The sequence below is a fragment of the Varroa jacobsoni genome, unplaced genomic scaffold (assembly GCF_002532875.2).
Source record: "Varroa jacobsoni isolate VJ856 unplaced genomic scaffold, vjacob_1.0 scaffold_254, whole genome shotgun sequence".
NCBI lineage: Eukaryota > Metazoa > Arthropoda > Arachnida > Mesostigmata > Varroidae > Varroa > Varroa jacobsoni.
Window position 1 is genome coordinate 140,311 of NW_019213156.1, and position 19,718 is coordinate 160,028.

General features: G+C 41.9%; 1 protein-coding gene and 1 long non-coding RNA gene across 2 annotated transcripts; one reads left to right on the plus strand and one right to left on the minus strand.

Moving 5' to 3' along the window:
- Positions 1–1,550, minus strand: LOC111258679 (uncharacterized). Its single transcript, XR_002679133.2, has 2 exons — positions 1,127–1,550; positions 1–141 (listed from the first exon to the last, which is right to left on the minus strand). It is a non-coding gene; the product is annotated as an uncharacterized LOC111258679 (long non-coding RNA).
- Positions 1,551–1,814: 264 nt separating this feature from the next.
- On the plus strand, positions 1,815–17,828 carry mTor (serine/threonine-protein kinase Tor). Its single transcript, XM_022830139.2, has 17 exons — positions 1,815–1,957; positions 3,595–6,507; positions 6,796–7,038; positions 7,611–7,939; positions 8,311–8,451; positions 8,691–8,974; positions 9,456–9,899; positions 10,208–10,663; positions 11,048–11,371; positions 11,547–11,911; positions 12,235–12,534; positions 12,881–13,146; positions 13,281–13,626; positions 13,867–14,307; positions 14,489–15,004; positions 15,461–15,778; positions 16,256–17,828. The coding sequence occupies exons 1-17, from the start codon at positions 1,951–1,953 to the stop codon at positions 16,375–16,377; spliced, it is 7,815 nt and encodes a 2,604-aa protein (XP_022685874.1). The 5' UTR covers positions 1,815–1,950; the 3' UTR covers positions 16,378–17,828.
- The last annotated feature ends 1,890 nt before the right edge of the window (positions 17,829–19,718 follow it).

Consider the following 19,718-nt stretch of genomic DNA (forward strand, 5'->3'; position numbering starts at 1 on the left):
TGCGGCCTTTAAAATATATTATTATTAAAACAATTTCCCCTTATTTCCATTTCATGTATACTTGCTACATTGCAGTGTTGTACTGAAACCACATTGATGCTGGTGACTGGTTGATAAATAGCGACATTCGTAATTTGACATCTGCAACAACACAACGTGAAGGTAAATTAGCGTCAGTAAGACAACTTCACTGTAAAACCAAAGGCACAAATCGTGGAAGCATTAACGCTTTATCATATTCGATAATTAGCAAGCATCTTCATCCAGCCAACGTTATTAAATTATTTACATTACCGAACTAAGCAAACGAGGCCCGTCTCTCACCGACGAATAAGCGCCTAAAATCTATAAACAAAATAAAATAAAACATTCACTACTAGACTGCGTGCTAAAAATATTTTCTCATTTCAGATTTTTTTAAACACATAATACTAGCGCGACTGGTTCAGGTCAAATACTAATTTAATCAAAAGTTAAAATTCGCCAAAAAATACGAGCCGAATCGTCTATCTTCGTGTTAACAAGGTACCTTTGAACAAATATTGATCCAATAAAACTCATAGAATTAGTTCAACCGTTATAAAATGCGATAATGTTTCGAGCTAATACAAATGGACATTTGCGTCTAATAACAAGCTATGGCGTGTTACAGCATTACAGAATATATACAATATATTCTACGCGTTTTATGCGACAAACATAGTTTTATACGACATTAAAACTAGATGTTAGCACGAATTCTAAAGCGATGGATCAATTTTTTATACTAATACCTCTGTTCTCTTTTAGTGCTAGACATTTGTAGTGGGACATGAAATTCAAGGTTTTGATTTTATTAAACGAATGTATTCTTAATATATAATATTCATATATACTCAGGTATTTATAGCAGTGACAATCGTAACCCCACATCATCTTCCACTAGTCTAGAAGATTTGGGAGCAAGTCAGTTTTTATGATGTCTGATTAACTCGTACATCCAAATTTCGTTACTGGATCCTCCTCAAATGCTAAATAGTTAATGCTTAGATTATCGAGAGATATGGCTTATTCTCACGTCCTATAGATCGACCGTTTAGGTCACCGCATTAGCCAATAGGTATGAGTTTGATATTTGACTACTTACATTACGGATAGACGACTTGATTTGCCAGATACTCCTGATGTTCTTCTGCAGTTCTGTTTTCGATGTGCTTATCCGTACGGTCTTCGTCTATCTATGCGGTCGGTGGCAGGCTCAAATTAATTTGGGCAATCTCCTGGGCAAAGTAGATGCCGCCAAAGAAAAAACCCCACGATGTCAACAGCTGCCAGCGGAAGGGGTCGTAATACCAAGACTCCAGATAGCCCCTGATACCTTTCTGCGGGCGTCGTTTTGCCTGGGGTAGCTGCGGTAAGGCAAACATGATCTCGTATCTCTGTTAGGCTAAACAACCTTTGGCAGGTAGAGGTGATAGCGTGAAAGGTGATTGACACAGATAAAAGAGGGTCAGGTTTGAATGAATTTCTCAGTGTGTAGGATTCACGCGCGGACGCATGCCGTAAAAGAGAAAATGTCTTCGACAGTGGAGTGTGTTCCGTTGTTTTGGGGGGTGCAGAATACACAAATTTAGCTAAAGGAAGGATTTTGATCGAACTAATATAAATTAACTTAGCCAATGGTGTCACGAATGGACTCTATCAAGCATTCCGCACGATGTTCATTCATAGGCCGACCCGCTGAAGATTTGTTGGCCTTCATTTTGTTTGTTTGTCATGTGTAACAATTTCGATGTGTCAATCTGTCCAATCGCGCTGAACGGTGTTATCAATCGTGGACAAAGAGCAGAGTTCGTTTCTTTTACCGTGTAAGCTAAATACTAGTGGATTGTTTATTAATTGATGAACATTTCCTACAGAACTCCCCGGCCCGGCAAGCCTTCTTCATGAACTACGTAACTTAAGCCGTGAATGAAAAGTAAGTGTCGAAACATTGAGAGTGTCATCTGTTCGGATCGCTGCTACGTAAAGGAAGTGTTTAAGCCAATACTGTTTTGTACCTTGAGGAGCTGTTCACCTTTGTTGATTTTATTTGCGTTTTATTTTCATTGTATGGTAGTGTTATGTTTCTCCCTGATCTGTGCTGTTTTGCTAAACGGCTTTGTTGGCAATAAAGCACAATGGAAGAACTGAGCAGTCAAAGCACAGCATTTATTAGTCGAGCTGAAACCTCACAGTACATCGAAATCGCAGAAGAGTCATGAAGAGGGGATGGGAAACTGAATGCAAGGACGTTTGCACGTAATAATCACCGTGCCAAACAAGTTTTTAATGTATGTCTCTATTGTAGCACATATATTTGTAAATCGACTTAAAAGAAACACTTTTTTTTATAATCAAATGCATGCGTACCCGTATGCACTGAGTGAAGCGAAGATGATTTTGCATTTGAAAAATATGTAAACATAACTATCGCATTACGCCTGTTCATAGAGTAGTGAGAGCCCTAATATTTCTAACAGGCAAGAGTTGCACATAAAGAAGAAAATACGTTTTAAAAAGCTATTGTATAGTAATGAAGTAGCAGCTTCTTTTATAACGTGTTGGTTTGGAATAAGATTAACAGAAATTATGATATTACAAAACTATGACAGCTTTGTGTTGCGCCTACTGTTAAAGCGTGCATTTTCAATAACACCCCGTTTACATGTAGAAGTGTATAGATATATAATGTCGTTTTTGCTTAGTCCGAGTGACTGTCCGACTGACACAGATACTTTAGCCATGTTTCGCAAAGGTAAAATTAGAACAGCTTGTATTTAAAATAGACATCTTTTTCCACTGAGGAGTAAAGCAAAAATTGTTTGGCGATACGAGTTGATTTTTGTGGACGTTACACAGAATTACGTAACGTCAGTTAAATCTTGGTTTTGAGACTCGTACACAGAAGTGTACGAGTCTCAAGGTCTTAGAAGATCTGTCAAATCTGAAACTTTAGTGTTCGTCCGTAATTCCGATCAGGACGGCTCGCCAAAACGTTATAAAGTTTTGTGCAAGCTTTTCTAAAAGTGTTCGCCTTAGGTAAGTTGACTATTATCCTTATTATTAATTACTTATATTAGTATATCTGTTTTTCTCTTAAGATTATCTTTTAATAAAGCGAATGTATGTGTGGTACATAAATTTTAAACTATTTTAGTAATTTAAAAACGTAAGATTTTTTTTATCGTTTTACGGAGACCACATGTATTGTTTCCCTGCTTGTAGACCTACCTATATTTGTGGTCATATGTTTGTCAAGTGGGTTTTACGTTGCCACAAGCAGTTGCAGGGCTAGTGTCTGCTATATAGCTCAGTAGGCTTTACGCCTTCTTTCTTATGTATAGGGATACACTATAATAACTGAAAATCTCTGCACTCTTATATAGAATGCTTAATTATTCCAATACTTCACTGAATGTTTCGTATATATATTTATATATTTACTAGAGATGAATGAGTCACCACTAAGCGCTAGATGCCGCGTCTATAAAATGTAAGCATACGCATCATGGATGGAGCACTTAATAACACATATGCATAACTATTCTTTTATTCGCTGTGTGTTCGTTTCAGTGTCCTCGGGAGTGGCGGGGGACGCTATGGCCGCCCGTGTTGCACCTTTCGTTGAGAGGCTAAAGTCTAGAAAAGATGAAGTGCGCCTGGCGGCTGCTAAGGAACTAACTAGGCTTGTTAACTCAGAATTTCGATCGCTCCCGCAGGAAGAGGTGTCGGCATTTGTTTCAGAATTCAGAGATCACATCTTCAAAATGGTCTCACACCCAGAAAATCATCAGAAACGTGGGGCAATGCAGGCGATCATGGCCCTCATACAAATCTCGGATCTCGCTACCATCGCCCACTACTCAAGCTATATAAAAACGGCCCAACAATCCAATGATGTCGACGTAATTGTTCAGGCTGCCAAAGCGCTAGGTATGCTAGTGCAGAGCTATACCAGTAACGCGGCAAAGCCCTACTACGAAACCCAGGTGCAGGCGTCGTTCGACACGCTGATGTCACTCGAGACGGATAAAGATATGCCCCCCAGTAACGTGGCACCGATGAGCGCCGTGCTTGTGCTGAAAGAGCTAGCCACGGTCAATCCAACTTTCTTCTCAAAGTTTCTGGGACGGTTCTTTGATACGATCTTCTTGCCTATTGAGCATCCGCAGACAGAGCTGCGTCAAAACGCCGTTCAGGCCCTAAGCGCAATCTTCCGAATCATCGTTGTCCGTGAACCTCGGGAAAGACAACGCTTGCCATATTACGATCACTGTCTGGACAAAGTCCTTGCAGCGCTCGCAGATACATCACCACAAAAAGACGTCGGACCGACCTCAAAAGGTCTTAATCGGGAAAATCTGATCCATGGAAATTTGCTTGTCCTTAACGAGCTGTTCCGTTTTTCCAACCTAGAGTGGGAGCAAAAGATGAATAAGGTTGAAGACATCGTGAGCAATAGTCCCGTTGTTTGGCCAAAGGAAAAAGACCCGCATAATTTTAACAAATTTGTGCTCAAGTACAAAAAGCGGCCGAAGCAATCACGTAATATGGTAACTGTTACCGCTCGACCTGATATTACTCCAACGAAGGAAAGCAAAATCTGCAAAAGTCTCCTCTTGGAGCGCTTTGAAAATATCTGCTCACACGTCGTGCGACAAATGACCCAACGAAACGTTCACATCCATAAGGCCCTATGGGAACTTCTTCCGCGACTGGCTGCGTTCGCTCCGGAACCTTTCGTCAATCGGAAATACCTCGATCGAAGCTTAGTGTACCTTCAACAGTGTCTGAAACGTGAGAAGGATCGTGGCAATGCCTTCATATCTGTAGGCATGCTCGCGTTGGCTGTTGGCGACGAACACTTGGGTGACCCGCGTCCGTTTGTCGAAACAATTGCCGAAGCACTCCAAGCCAACGCAAAATACCCAGGCGGTGGTAAGAAGCGCCAAGATCGTGGCGTCCCTGAACCAGCTGTGTTCGCGTGCATCTCTCTATTGGTTCGCGTCAAAGGACCCAGCATTCAACAAGAGATTATCGCGCTTCTTCCGCCCATTCTACAAGCACCCCTAACGGCGCACGTAACTGGAACTCTGAACGAGATTTGCTTAAGGATTCCATCTCTCAAATCAGAAGTACAAAGAGGCCTGCTTGATGTTATTTCTCGAATTATTATGAAGAGGCCTTTGACACATCCCGGAGATCCGATGCGTACGCAAAGTCCGCCTGAATCTTACACAGAGCCTGCTGTCATGGTGCAGGCCCTGAAAACGTTGGGTCAGTTTGATTTTGAAGATCATTCCCTGTTGCCATTTATCAAGCACATCGCAAATTATTGTCTTGGTTCGGAGCATGCGGAAATCCGACTCGAGGTAGTACGAACGTGTTGCTTGATTCTATCTCCGAAGCTATATCATATGAGGCAAGCAAAGCAATATAGTACCACGCTAATGTGCACTGTACAAGACGTATTGTCGAAACTAATGAGTGCTGGAGTGACCGATCGGGATGCTGAGGTCCGCCGATGCGTACTTGAGTCCTTAACGGAAAGATTTGATGAACATCTAGCTCAGGCTGAACATCTCGATGCACTATTCCTCATTCTTAATGATGAGGTATTTGAAATCCGTGAGCTAGCCCTGATAGTTATTGGACGTTTGAGTACGCGAAATCCGGCGTATGTTATGCCACATTTACGTAAGGTGCTTGTTCAAATCCTCACTGAACTCGAATACTCTGGAATGTCACGAAATACAGAAGAATCTGCAAAGATGCTTGCTCATTTGTTGTCAAGCGCGCCAAAACTAGTCAAACCTTATATGCAACCCGTATTAAGCGTACTGTTGCCAAAAATCACAAATCAAACGCAGAATCTACAAACAGTTGGCGTAACGGTAGCGGTAATGAGTGCCGTTGGCGAACAGGCCGAAGTTTCCGGTCCCGAAATGAGTCAGTACCTAGAGGAATTAATGCCGATCGTTCTTGATATGATGCAAGAACACGTATCGATCGAGAAACGCGATATGGCCCTTTGGACGCTAGCTCAGCTGGTCGAGTCAACTGGCTTCGTGGTTGTGCCCTACGAGCGTTACCCGAACTTGATGGGCAATCTACTGCATATACTTGAAACGGGACAGAGTCAGACTGTAAAACGCGAAGTGCTTCGAGCACTTGGCCTACTTGGGGCTTTAGATCCGTTCAAGCACAAATTGATTATCGGCGCCATTGAGTCGGACGTGACAGGAGGTGTTCTCTCGTTATCGAACGACAGCGGAGACTCGTTTGGGGGAGTTGGTGCCGTTGGCGCCGTGGGAACAGGGGCATCGTCCCACGCCAGCGAATTGCTCGTTCAGCATTCGAACAACCTCGACGAGTTCTTCTCAGCGATGACACTCATGTCCCTCACTAAGATGCTACTAGATCAACAGCAGGACAGTTGTTGCTGTGCTATAGCTCGGTCGCTTGGCAGCTTAATCAACGAAGTTGGTTAGCATCATTCATTAGTCACTTTCTGGGTGTCGTTTTCACCGTATTTGATATGATGGTACAATTTTCAATTTTTTTTTAGTAGTTCACCATCAAACAAATGTTCAAACAAAAATCCTTCCGTGGACATTTCATTAGTAATAAGATGTTAGTGATGGTGCATTTATTCGCCATCTATTTGAAATATCATTGCTTGCCACAAGTATATTCGCTTCCCTACACGAAGAACCTGTATATCTAACCTGATTCTCCATATCAATTTCTTGTTGTGATCAAATGGTTATGTAGGAATGCGGGTTGTGCCCTATTTGCCCCAGCTGTTGCCAGCTCTGCTGACCGTCATCCCTCGAAAGTGTTCACACAAGCTGGAGGCCAAATTAGGTCCCATTATTAGTATGACTGAAGTCGTGGGAAAACATATTTCAACCTTTCTCGACGAAATTCTTGCTTGTACTCGTGAAGTGTGGGTTGTCAACTCGCCGATGGACCCCGGTGTAATGGACCTTGTACAGACACTCGTAAGAGCTCTTGGTGAGTATAAGTTGGGATTATAGTTTAAAGGTCTTTCCTATTTGCAATGCTGCTTCGTTTTAAGTAAAGTCAAAAATCGCATGTTAGATCTAATAAATCATGTGGTAGACTATATGGCTTAAACCCAGGTGAGCTAGAGTATAAGAAACGAAGCGGTCTTTGTTATGATCCTCACTTAACTAATCAACAGCGTTCTAACTCATATTGAAAAAGGGTAAATAGGTTCGGAATCCTTTGTTCTATGTGCTCTTCGCGTCATCAATATCATATTTTTCCTTAAGCTAACAGAAGGTCATGTAACATGTACTATATTTCTTTCTTTATTGTCAGAAGGTAAATGTCTTAATAAAACTGTTTACCCATGGGGCGAAATCTAATTTATATGAGAAAAAAATGTTAAAATAATCGGAGGAATTTAATGTTGTTAAAGGATTTTAGTATTAGTAAGAAAGTCGCAATATCTCTATGCCACTATATATTTTTGGGGGAAATGTTATACTTCTTACTTAGTTCGAAATGTGCTATAAGTCGACTTAGTAGCATGGAGTTTGATAACTTTTTAATGTTTGTAGGTTCGGACTTTAAGGTCTATATACCACGATTGCTACCACACGCACTGAAGGCTCTTGCCAACGATATCAGTCAAGATCGGCGGGTCACAGACAAACTCCTTGATACACTGGTCGTCCTTGGCTGCACGCTCGAGGAATATCTACATTTACTACTGCCTCCACTCGTGCGACTTTTTGAGCAGCCGGCCGACAACGAGCCCCTAAGAAAGAAGGCCATTATGACCGTTGATAAATTGGCTGACACCCTGGATGTAAGCCAATTCGGCTCGATGATCATTCATGGACTCATTCGCGTTATTGATAGTCCCTGTTCGAACGATCTCAAGGATGTGAGTGGCGACGTCTGTCATTGCCAAAAAAGTTACACCGCCCAACGTCTCGCAATCGGCTTATTTAGGCAACCTCTCTCTTAGTATACATATATATACATATATAGGCTTCTGTATTTATAGTGATTAAGTAGTGGTCATCAACGTAAAGTTTTATTTATCGATTTTTACCGCCTGAACCGTTAACTAAACCCCTGCTTAGTTATGGAGCCGAGTGCGCAACTAGTCAGGTAGTAGGTTATCAGTAAAGCGGTGCAACGGCAAGCGTTCGCTGTAGACACAACCTGCAAGCATGAACTTGTCATATCGTGAGATGGTGCTTCCGTCTAATTTGACGTGACCTTCATGTGATTGTTCCGGATATCGGGTAGGAAGCCGTCGCATTGATGACGATGATGGTGTGTCAACTGAGGAAGAAATTCCGCATTTTCAAGGAGACTGTGGATGAAGCGATTAAACGAAATCGTGGAGGCCTTAAAAGAGTGGACATCTACGATTCGATGTGTAATAAGGTGAGCTACCGCTCCTTAATTTCAGCTAAGAAACTCACCTGTGCCGAAAGGTCAACTACACAGAAGAATGTACGGTTTGAACAAACACGGTTTGTGTGCATAAAAAGTGTACGTGTATATCGTCAGCAATTAGCTATTTGAACGACAACAAAGTTCACAACGTATGTTATGTGCCACATTTACGTATTTTCAAATTCGATTAGGCCGTAAATTTGATTTCTCCTGTGGTCTGATTGCAGGTGCTCGAAGAGTCAACGCTCGTCGACGATGACACAGGCATTATTCCGCATCGTCAGCGTGAATTGCGTGAAAAGTCAAAAGAAAAAAATCCGTCGGTGACGCACAAACAGCGCGTCGGCGAGGAGTTCATTGTGACGTTGACAGCTCATTTTGATAAGCACGTCCTCACCGAAGACTGGCTAACGTGGCTGGATTCTGTCCAGCTGATCACTCTGTCACAAGCGCCTGACAGAGCTGTTCGTTGGTGTGGTACAGTCACCACGTATATCTCACCTATACATAGGCAAGTACTTAAATATTTGTTATCTGTCATCCATCGTTCGTTTCGCGTGTATGTATGGAGTTTTTTCTTCATTTTTATATATACATTGATTCAACACACATATTTGCTCAAACCATAAGTTTGAGCAAATATGTATGTTGAATTAATGCAGAGTGGATTGCATTCAAATAATTGCGCGATGAAATTTTTCATTTTAAAAATTTTCAGCTCACGTTAAAACTCTGCGTCTACTTCTGGTTTCTCTATAAAGATAACTTCCTGATAAATTATCTTCATTAATAATTTGTCTGTTGAGAAAAATAGGTTTCGCATACATGAATTACTTTAATTCCGTCTTATCCCATGACACTTATTTCCGTCTATATTTTACGGAGTACGGATTTCTCTAAAACTTTTATTAGCATAAATAATATTTGCTCGCCAGAGGGCATATATACACAGTCTTTGTCTATAGGATAACATATTTTATTGCGTTCTGCAGGGAACTCTTTAACACTGCATTCCTCTCCTGCTGGCTGGAACTGAACAAGGAGCAAAAGCAACGGGTTATCACCGCCCTCCAAGAGGTACTGACGATTCAGGCCGTGCCCGAGGTCACGCATGCGATCCTCAATCTTAACGAGTTTATCGAACATTATGACACTCTACTTAGTGACGTGAATCTGTTAGCACGAAAAGCGTTTGAAAGTCGCGCGTACGCCAAGGCTCTACGTTACCGCGAGCAGCAATTTCAGAAGAACAAAGCCAGTGAACCTGAAGTCCTTGAATCACTTATCATGATCAATAATAAGCTCCAACAGCCAGAGGGCGCTGCAGGCGTGTTGGAATATGCTAAAAAGCTAAAAGGCCGATTGAGGGTGCGTGGAGGCTGGTACGAGAAGCTTCACGACTGGGAAGCGGCTCTCAATGAGTACCGGATGGCAAGGTAAGTTCCAAAGTTATATTGCCGTTAAGAATCACCATCCAGCTCTGCAAATATGTTCAAACTAATCGGTATGTCCTATGATGGACTAGCGAGCTTAGACTATCGTTTGGTTTGAAACTTAGCGGTTCTCGACGAATATAAGCAATTTTGTTAGGCGAGTTTCCTCGATGAAGCAAAGGATTATATGTTTACCTATAAAGCAAAGAAACAACTAGGTGACTTTTATTCGAAACCGGGCACCAATTGTTTAAGGCAATGGTTAACTAAGGCAGTAGAACTGTTGAGAATGATCGGTCGGATTTTTGCAGAGAGAGTGAGCCGGAGGACCCGGAACCTATATTCGGCCAGATGCGTTGTCTCGAAGTTTTAGCTGAGTGGAAACAACTGCATCAGCTGGCTAGCGAAGAATGGGAGAAATCCTCGGTTGAAACACAGGCCAAAATGGCGCGAATGGCATCGGCGGCCGCGTGGGGACTACAGAATTGGGATGACATGCGTAAATATTCATCTGCACTACCCAAGACATCGTTGGACTTTGCCTTCCATCAAGCTGTTTTAGCTGTGCACGAACAAAACTATTTGGAAGCGTATAGCAACATCGATAAAGCTCGTGATTTGCTTGAAACAGATTTGACCGCCCTCTGGAAGGAAAGCTACCCTCGAGCCTATCCCGCCATGGTGCAAGTGCAAATGTTAGCTGAATTAGAAGAAGTCGTACAGTACAAACTCGTTGCGGAACTTCGAGACCACATCAGGCAGAAATGGTGGGTGTTTAACCATTGTCGAAGAGAAACCGAATACATCCTATATTGGACCTCTGTTGTCCAAATACGTCCAATATTTTTCTTTTCACATATCGCCTGGTTGCTTTTTACTAATTGGGAAACTTTGTCAGTAAAAAGCAGTTAGAAAATAAGTGAACGAAGATATATTTCCAACCTCATATAGAGGGCGGATCACAAGACTTACCATGTCCTGATAAATAGTTCGAGAGTAAAAATTACGCCGCATCCGTATCCAGAAACGTTCAATTTTCACACATGTTTCCAACCTTTTATATCCATGAATAGGCATTTAGTCAGCCCGCACACGCATGTAGTGGACTTAGACTAACATGACCGTTTTCCTGTGCCTATCGCACGTGGCAGGTGGAACCGCCTGCAAGGATGCCAAGCATCCGTAGAGGATTGGCAGCGTATTCTACAGGTGCACAGTTTAGCCACCTCACCTTGTGACGATCAGCGAACATGGTTGAAGTTTGCCTCTCTATGCCGCAGTTCAGGACGCCTCCAACAATCGCGGCGGGTTTTGGCTACGCTTCTGGGTACGAACGATCCGACCCCACAGAACCTATTGGCTTGCGCCGGATCCAAACCTGAGGTTTCGTTCGCTTTTATGAAGCACATGTGGACCGAGGCTCGACTGGCCAAAGACTTGGAAAAGAAGAAGACTGTTCTTAATCTACTGCACAAGTTAATAAATAGCACAATTAGGAATCCATCATACCTCTTTGAAGTGATCAAATTGGTTTACATTACAGCGTCTCTGTAAGGAAATATAAATGCTATTTTTTCATTTGATTTATTATGCAATTCAATGCTGGGCCGAAAGGTCATCTAAGATGAAGTTGTATATATCGCATTTTAGATTCTCTCACGAGGAGCTCACCAAGATCACCGAAAAGGAGTCGGCTGTACCTCCAACGCAGAAACGCGACTACCAGCGACTTCTGTCTAAGTGTTTCCTGAAGTGCGGTCGTTGGAAAGAAGAACTGGATGGCGTCAATGAAGCTTCCTTGCGAGACATCCTCTACTATCTCACGTTGGCCAAAAAACATAACAGCGCGTGGCATAAGGCATGGCACGCGTTCGCTTATATTAACTTTGAAGCCATCTTACTTCACCAGCGAAATAAGGGCCAAAACGCTGACACATCAGGTTTCCACACGTCCGATCATACCCGCGGCATGACAGATAAGCTTATGCACGATTATGCTGTGCCAGCGGTGCAGGGTAAGTCAATTGTAGAATATGTTGATTTGGCGTCACTCAGTTATAATAGCTATTTGAAAAATGTATAGATACATTGACCCCCCAAGCAGAAGAAGCTTCAGCGCCAACAATGAGTTCCATGTAACTAGAGTATGCTTTAGCGAAGCTTGTACCTGTATCGGCTCGCCTCAAGTCAGCAAATGGTGACTTGGGCGTATGAACGTAAATGTAATGAATAAACTAATTAAGTGGTGTAGTTTTGTTTTATATTGCAGTCTCAACACTCTATTGCAGCTAGCCATTAAAATTCTATAATCGTAAAATAACGGTTTATGTGCTTATAGGTTTCATCAGGTCAATTGCCCTGTCAGATGGAAGCGACGGGTCATCCCTTCAGGACACCTTACGCCTGCTTACATTATGGTTCGATTACGGCCACTTCAAGTCGGTCTTGAATGCGGTCAGCGAGGCGAAGAAGGCTGTGCCTGTTATGACCTGGCTCCAGGTCATTCCTCAACTGATTGCAAGAATTGACACGCCTAACCACAACGTCGCCAATCTGATTCTTGAGTTGCTCATGGACATCTCAAAACATCACCCCCAGGCGTTAATCTACCCGCTTACGGTAGCCCACAAGAGTAATGGTAGGCTCAGTTAGATTACTAGTAATCCCTGGTAAAAAAAAAAGTTAAGGCACACGAGAAAAGACGTATATAGAAGCGTATTAGCTTAGTTTCAAGATTCTTATAGGTTTACGGTATTAGATTACGTACACAATTTGGCTGATGTCAGCATTCATCAAGAGGTTGATACACTGAGACGCTTAAGTTGTGGTGGAAGGCCTAGTAATTAATAGCAAAATACGTGCAGAAGGAGGCATAATCAAATCTTGAACAATACACTGTGCTGAGCGTTGTTGCTAATTTTTGAAATCTATTATCATCGAGATCACCACGGCATTCATTTTTGTCTCTCTTTTGGAAATTTCAGCGGCTCAGCGATCTCATTCGGCTAACGTGGTATTGTCGTTCATGAATGATCATTGGCCTAACCTTGTAAAGCAAGCGCGGCTCGTGTCACATGAACTGATCCGAGTTTCGATCCTTTGGCACGAGCTGTGGCACGAGGGACTCGAAGAAGCGTCGCGACTGTACTTTGGTGAAAGAAACGTCCAGGGCATGCTAGACACCCTAAAGCCCTTGCACGACCTTATGGTTCGGGGGCCGGAAACCCTTAAGGAGACAGCATTCTACCAGGTTCGATAAAAAATGACAAAAATATTAGAAGAATTATGTACCAGGATTAGCAAGCGGTACAAAAACACATAATTCGTTACTACCCTCTATTTTTAACTCTAACCACTTTTCACATGGTATTGTACTTTGTACAGGCTTACGCTGCAGACCTCGTAAGGGCCAACGATTGCTGTCAGAATTATCGCCGCACTCACAATGTGAAAGAGTTGGGCACAGCGTGGGACCAATACTACGGCGTGTTCCGTCGCATCTCCAAACAATTACCCCAGCTGACCAATCTAGAGCTGCAACATTGTTCACCGAAACTTCTCGAGTGTACCAATTTGGAACTGGCCGTGCCCGGCAGCTACAACCCCACTCAGCCGATAGTCAAAATACATTCGGTACACTCAACATTGCAGGTGATAGCGTCGAAGCAACGGCCTCGGAAGCTCACCGTAAAAGGCAGCGATGGGCGAGACTTCACCTTTTTGCTCAAAGGTAACAACTCAACCCATCTGCACCGAAGATAGATATGGCCACTTCAACTAATGTGAAAGATTTTCACTTCTTGACCCGTTATTAGAATGTAGCGTTCCGTTTTCGTCACTCTGGATGTACTCGTGTGGACAGCTCTATAAGACTGTGCAATCATGAACTTTGCGTAGCATCTGAGTATGATCATTCCAACAAGATGGACAACATTTTTGATTATTATTGTCATTAACGTAAAACTTTTAGGCCACGAGGATTTACGACAGGATGAACGAGTTATGCAGCTCTTCGGACTGGTCAACACACTTCTTATTAACGATCCGGAGACGTCGCGACGTAATCTAACCATTCAGCGCTACTCTGTCATTCCTTTATCGACAAACTCGGGGCTCATTGGATGGGTGCCGAACTGCGATACTTTACACACTCTAATCAAGGATCATCGTGAGCGGAAGAAAATTCTGCTCAATATCGAACATCGAATAATGTTGAGAATGGCGCCCCAATACGATCATCTCCCATTGATGCATAAGGTTGAAGTGTTTGAGTACGCATTGGAGGCCACACAAGGGCAAGATCTCGCACAACTCTTGTGGCTGAAAAGTCCTACGTCTGAGGAATGGTTCGAAAGGCGAACTAATTACACAAGAAGCTTGGCCGTCATGTCTATGGTTGGATATGTGCTTGGTAAGTACGTAACGGTGTACCGATTAAGTCGCTGTTGATTGATGCTGAACTCCAGCTCTCTTTTCGTACAACATGGCTTTTCTTAGAATGTATTATTCGCTATTTGAGAACAATCGTTTCTCATTGCCAGTGTGTACTCACTTTGGTTCGGCGTATTTGATCCGAAATTTTATCTCGTCAGGCCTCGGTGATCGGCATCCGTCGAATTTGATGCTTCGAACATCAGGAAAAATTTTACACATCGATTTCGGCGACTGCTTTGAGGTCGCAATGACCCGCGAGAAGTTCCCAGAGAAGATACCATTCCGGTTAACGCGTATGCTCATTCTCGCGATGGAGGTCACCGGTATCGAGGGCACCTACCGTATCACCTGCGAAAAAGTACTTAAGGTACTCCGCAATCACAAGGACTCGCTTATGGCCGTCCTTGAAGCGTTCGTATACGACCCTCTTTTCAACTGGCGCCTGGTCGAAGCGAATGCACAGCCAACGGGACGAAATAGACACACTGCCGCACCGCGACCCACCGATACGACGATTGCTAGAGACCCGAACGTCGTTGTAAACAACAGCAATACAACAAATAATACCAACGGAAGCAGTGCGGCCCTCGAGCAAACCCAGCAGCCTACCACTACGACTCTGCATGTTTTGTCTCGAGTCACTCAAGACCAGTCGGCTGATTCATCTGCGGGTGGTATGTGATAGCCCGTGGTTGTTTTACTGGTTTATTTTTGGTGACTTATTTTGTATTTTAATACATGCTAAGTGCATGCCACATGTCATATATAATGTTGGGGTGCGACATTTCATTCCAATGATCAAGTTTCTTACTTCTTTGATTACGCATTGAAAAGAAAAATGGCACGACAGCGGAGATTATTATGGTAGCAATGTTAACTTCTAAAATATTTGCCAGTAATTACTCGGATACGATCATATGATGTATCTGTAGAGGCAGATTATCGTATATTAAGTACTCGGTATACAAAGGTTCTGTTCTATGAGGTTTGATATTAGAAGCATTAAAAAAAAGGTTGTTATTTTTATGAAGCTAATTCATTGCAGGTAGACATCTGTTTCAATTAGTGATACCTGTAACGATTTCAGGAGAACAAAAAAGGAGCACAATTATATATTAATATATTTGCAGGAGATGGTGCTACTTTAGAAGTTGCTCCGACAGAATCTCTTAGTGAAGGACGCCTGACCGCCTCGGAAATACTTTCCCATCCTCAAAGTGATGGAGCCGCGGTTTTTAATCGGTCCAGTCAAGCGCACGCTCAGAGTGAGTCGCAGGCCATTCAGCAGCAACAGCAACAGCAGCAGCAGGAGCAGCAGCAGCAGGCGGGGCCTTCTGGAGCAGCAGGCGCCGCTCAACAGAAACCTCAATCCAGTCAAGGTCCGAAGCAAGAAGTTCTCAATAAAAAAGCAGTGGCGATTATCAAACGAGTTCGAGAGAAACTGACCGGTGAGTCTTTGTTTAGTTCATTGCATACCGAGAGGTTTGCTTGAGTAGCAAATTGTCCTAGAAGTTTTTTTCAATACGACAGCACAATTATATGCATATACCCGAATTGTCCAGCCGCGGACAATTATGTAAGTTAGCCATTGTAGTGTGTATTAGCTACGTGTGTTAGGTATTTGCATTTTAAATAAGCGTTGGACATTAGCGTTAGTACATTAGGCAAGCGTTTCTATTCATTTATTCTACATCACTTCGACGGCACTGGCTAAATAGAACGGAGAAGATTAGAGCTCAGCGGTGCGATATACTTACATTTCTTTTGTTTCATACATACATTTTTACATGTTTTTACATTTGTTTTGCGTTTAAATGCAAGAAGTCTCTTTTTCCTAACTATAAACAGCGACCTATGTCCAGACTCGTTGTTGTTTTAATGTACGCTATTCTGTGTTTATTGTCCGGGCTTCTCCGGGCTTACAGGACGCGACTTCGATCAACGGATGCCACTCGAAGTGTCCCAACAGGTAGAACTGCTTATCCGGCAAGCGACTTCTCCCGAAAATTTGTGCCAATGTTATATCGGCTGGTGTCCATTTTGGTGAGCTTCAAAATCGAACGGAGACTAACCTCGGCGACACAAGCTGCCATAGTAAAAGCAGGTTACGACAAGCAATTTCGTAGATCATATTTTTGTTGACGTTTTAAATGTCTAACGCACTGCTGCTTTTTGTACATATTTTGAGAAACGACTGAATTAAGATGAAGCTAATGAGGGCTTGTTTGGTGGACTCTGCTAGCCTTATAATGAACGCACCTCATTGAATTGGATTGGGCGTACGACTTAAGCTCAGCTGAGGCGAAGGTCGAGTTGCAGGTTGGAGTCGCAGCTGCCAGCTCTCACAGAAATATTAATATGAAGCCACAACACTCACTTGTGGTTGCTTCCACGAATGCCCAATTACCAATTATACCTGACTGGGCCTAATTGACTTTGACGTGATCTAGATTCAACGTTAACGTGGATGCATGGAACAACTTGCGAAAAGACCAGGAACACCGATGTGTTAATAAGCCGTAAACATGGGTTAGCAATGGGATGGTCAAGCAAATGAAATGTGCAAGAAAGGAATACAGAGTGTTCCTAGAAACCCGGCTGGAGGCATCTACCTACAATAATAATAGATCGAGCACACAGACTTGCAGCAAAGCTAGATTAACATAAATACTTAGGCAATGACGAAATGTGTTCGAAAAATTGAGGCAGAAACTTGTGGTACACAACGGTAAACGGAACACAGAATAATTAACGATGTAGCTATACCAAAAGACGTCATTGATGCTAACAAAGATAATAGCTATTTCTAACGATGCTTGACAAATGGTTCAATTGTACACATACTAGATTGGATAAAATCGAGATCAGTGTAACAAGCAATTTAGGGACATGTGATTTCTAAGCTTCAAACGATGGTCGGTTAAACTTCCTCGCAATGCAAAAACAGAACGGTCACGACACGAATGGTCACTGCGATAATAGAGTTCTAGTAACGCTAATTAAAAAATAAGATTGAACCCTAATTATGGATGAGTATGAATCTGGTGTAATGAAAACAACCACTTGACGTTTATCGTAAGCTACCGTTAAAATGAAGTGTATTATAGACGGGTTATATATTGGTTATTACATTCAGATAGATATGATGAGCTCTAATTCATTCGATCGCAAGATTGCCTTAGTGATTTTAAGCATGGCTGTCACAGGTGTTAACAGGTTTGATTGCGGTGTGAAAGTTTGATCGATAATATTTCCGGGAGCTCCATAGTATCTAGCAAACAAAAACAAATATTGAGAGCGAGAAATAACGCAATTTCTATTATCGTCCGTCAGGTTACATTTGCATGACTTCAGTGTTAAACAATCTTCTAATAGTATTATTACTATAGAAATACTTTCATTCAGAGAGATGTTTACATACAAACATTAGGCTTAAAATAACAAATGTTATTTAACAGTGTATGTCCATTAGCCGAATAAAATTTCATGGTAAAACAATAGGCTTATCAATAGATGCAACCGAATGTCGGGCAATATGAGAATGCAGGCCACACACAGATCGGAGATTTTATCTGTTTACTATCTATTTAGTGGTAGAAAAAAGTATATCCGCCTAACTCATGTTTATAGTAGTAGCGCTGTCCACATGCGTAAATAACATCTAGCTAGTTGTTTGAACCGTCTATCCATTTTCTGAGGCAGTCCAACAGCAAAATAGGGGCTCCTAGAGTGAATCCCGTTAGTAGTTTATATCATAGTTAGGTAAGATGGAGTAGTTCCCAAAAAATAGGACTTAAAGTGGATACGTCTTTGAAGATAACTGCTAGATATACAAAAAAAAGCGTTTCAATTTCAACTTGATTATATTAATGTGAACCTGTTTGCCTTGTGCTAGTTAATGGGCGGTAATATGATATTAGTCATCGAGGCTGTTACCCCTATTTGGCCCATCGCGATCTGACTATGAGTTTATTAACGTCCATAGATGGACAAATGAGAACACCATAATAAACCTAGATTGTAATACATAAAAAGTAATAATAGAAAAATTAACATTTAAACCACAAATTGTTGAAATAGGACTTCACTTTACCTGTCAAGAAAACAAAACAATTGTGTTTAAGATTGTGTTTAAAATGCTGTGAATTTTTTACTGCAGGCCGAGCATATCGTGATAAGCGATCGATTCATTGAGACACCCTATATATTTTCATAGGTTCCGCTCAAAATATGCAAGACGGCGTTTCCGAACAGGTAAAATCAAATGTCATCTGTTCGCATGTTTTGAAATCATGTATCTGCAGGGGTTATAATGTCACATCAAGCACGTTCTTGGTGGTTTTTTATTCTATTTTTGTACAAACTTACGTCGTATTTACGACAATATCACTTTTTGATGAATTTTTATCATTTGTTTTTTTATCATATTGGCCAAATATGGTTACGCTGGCTTGCCTGTAAGAGGGACTTGCGCACCATTTCACACTACTTTGCTCGAGTATCGGTGTCTGTAGGAGCATTTATTACGTAGCTTGGTCTAGCCGAACTGACTGTCTCCCAACTGCGCGGTTTACATAGCTTTTCAACCTTGTACAAGTTTCCAAGGAAAATATAAGAGACATTCTTTTGTGTATCTATTATCATAGAGCCAATACTCACAGGCCACCTTCAGAAGATGTGGGTGTTTAATGTGAATTAGATTAGGTATAATCAAAACTGTATAACACATATTTTTCAGTAACGAAATGTGTTTGCTCCATCTAGACACACAAGAAAGTTTTACTTTCTAAAAAAATTTCTCGTTGTTAAAAAAAAGTTACCGTTTAATCTTTCAGTTTTACAGCCACAAATATTTTTAGAACGACGCTAGGTACATAAGCGTGAGCACTTGCACATTTGGGCATAGAGAGAGGGCTCCATAATTTCTAATTACGGAATATGGAACATAACTAACTTACTAAACACCAGCGATGGTGTGTTGAAAGGGGGCGATTGACTCGTAAACTTTGACGACGTATTGAACGGGAATTTTTGGGGCGGGCATTTTTATGTTTTAATTTGAAGATTTATAAAACACCGATATAACATTCAGTATAACGCAGATATTTTCACTGTTTGAAAACAACAAGTCCTGTTCGAGACACAGCTCTAGATGTTTCTAGATCATAAGATTTTTTACAGTTTACATCTATTAATCTCAAATAATGCAACGCAGTCAGAACTCTACAAACAAAAGTCACGAATTAAGGAATCCGGAGGCCGTTCAAAGACCATTTCGGGCATATGAGGACTTGTGATTCGGAAAATAGTTGAAATTGAAGACTGAATCGGAAGAACACATTAGAAACATTTTTTAATATCATATATCACGAAAAAGGCCCTAATCTC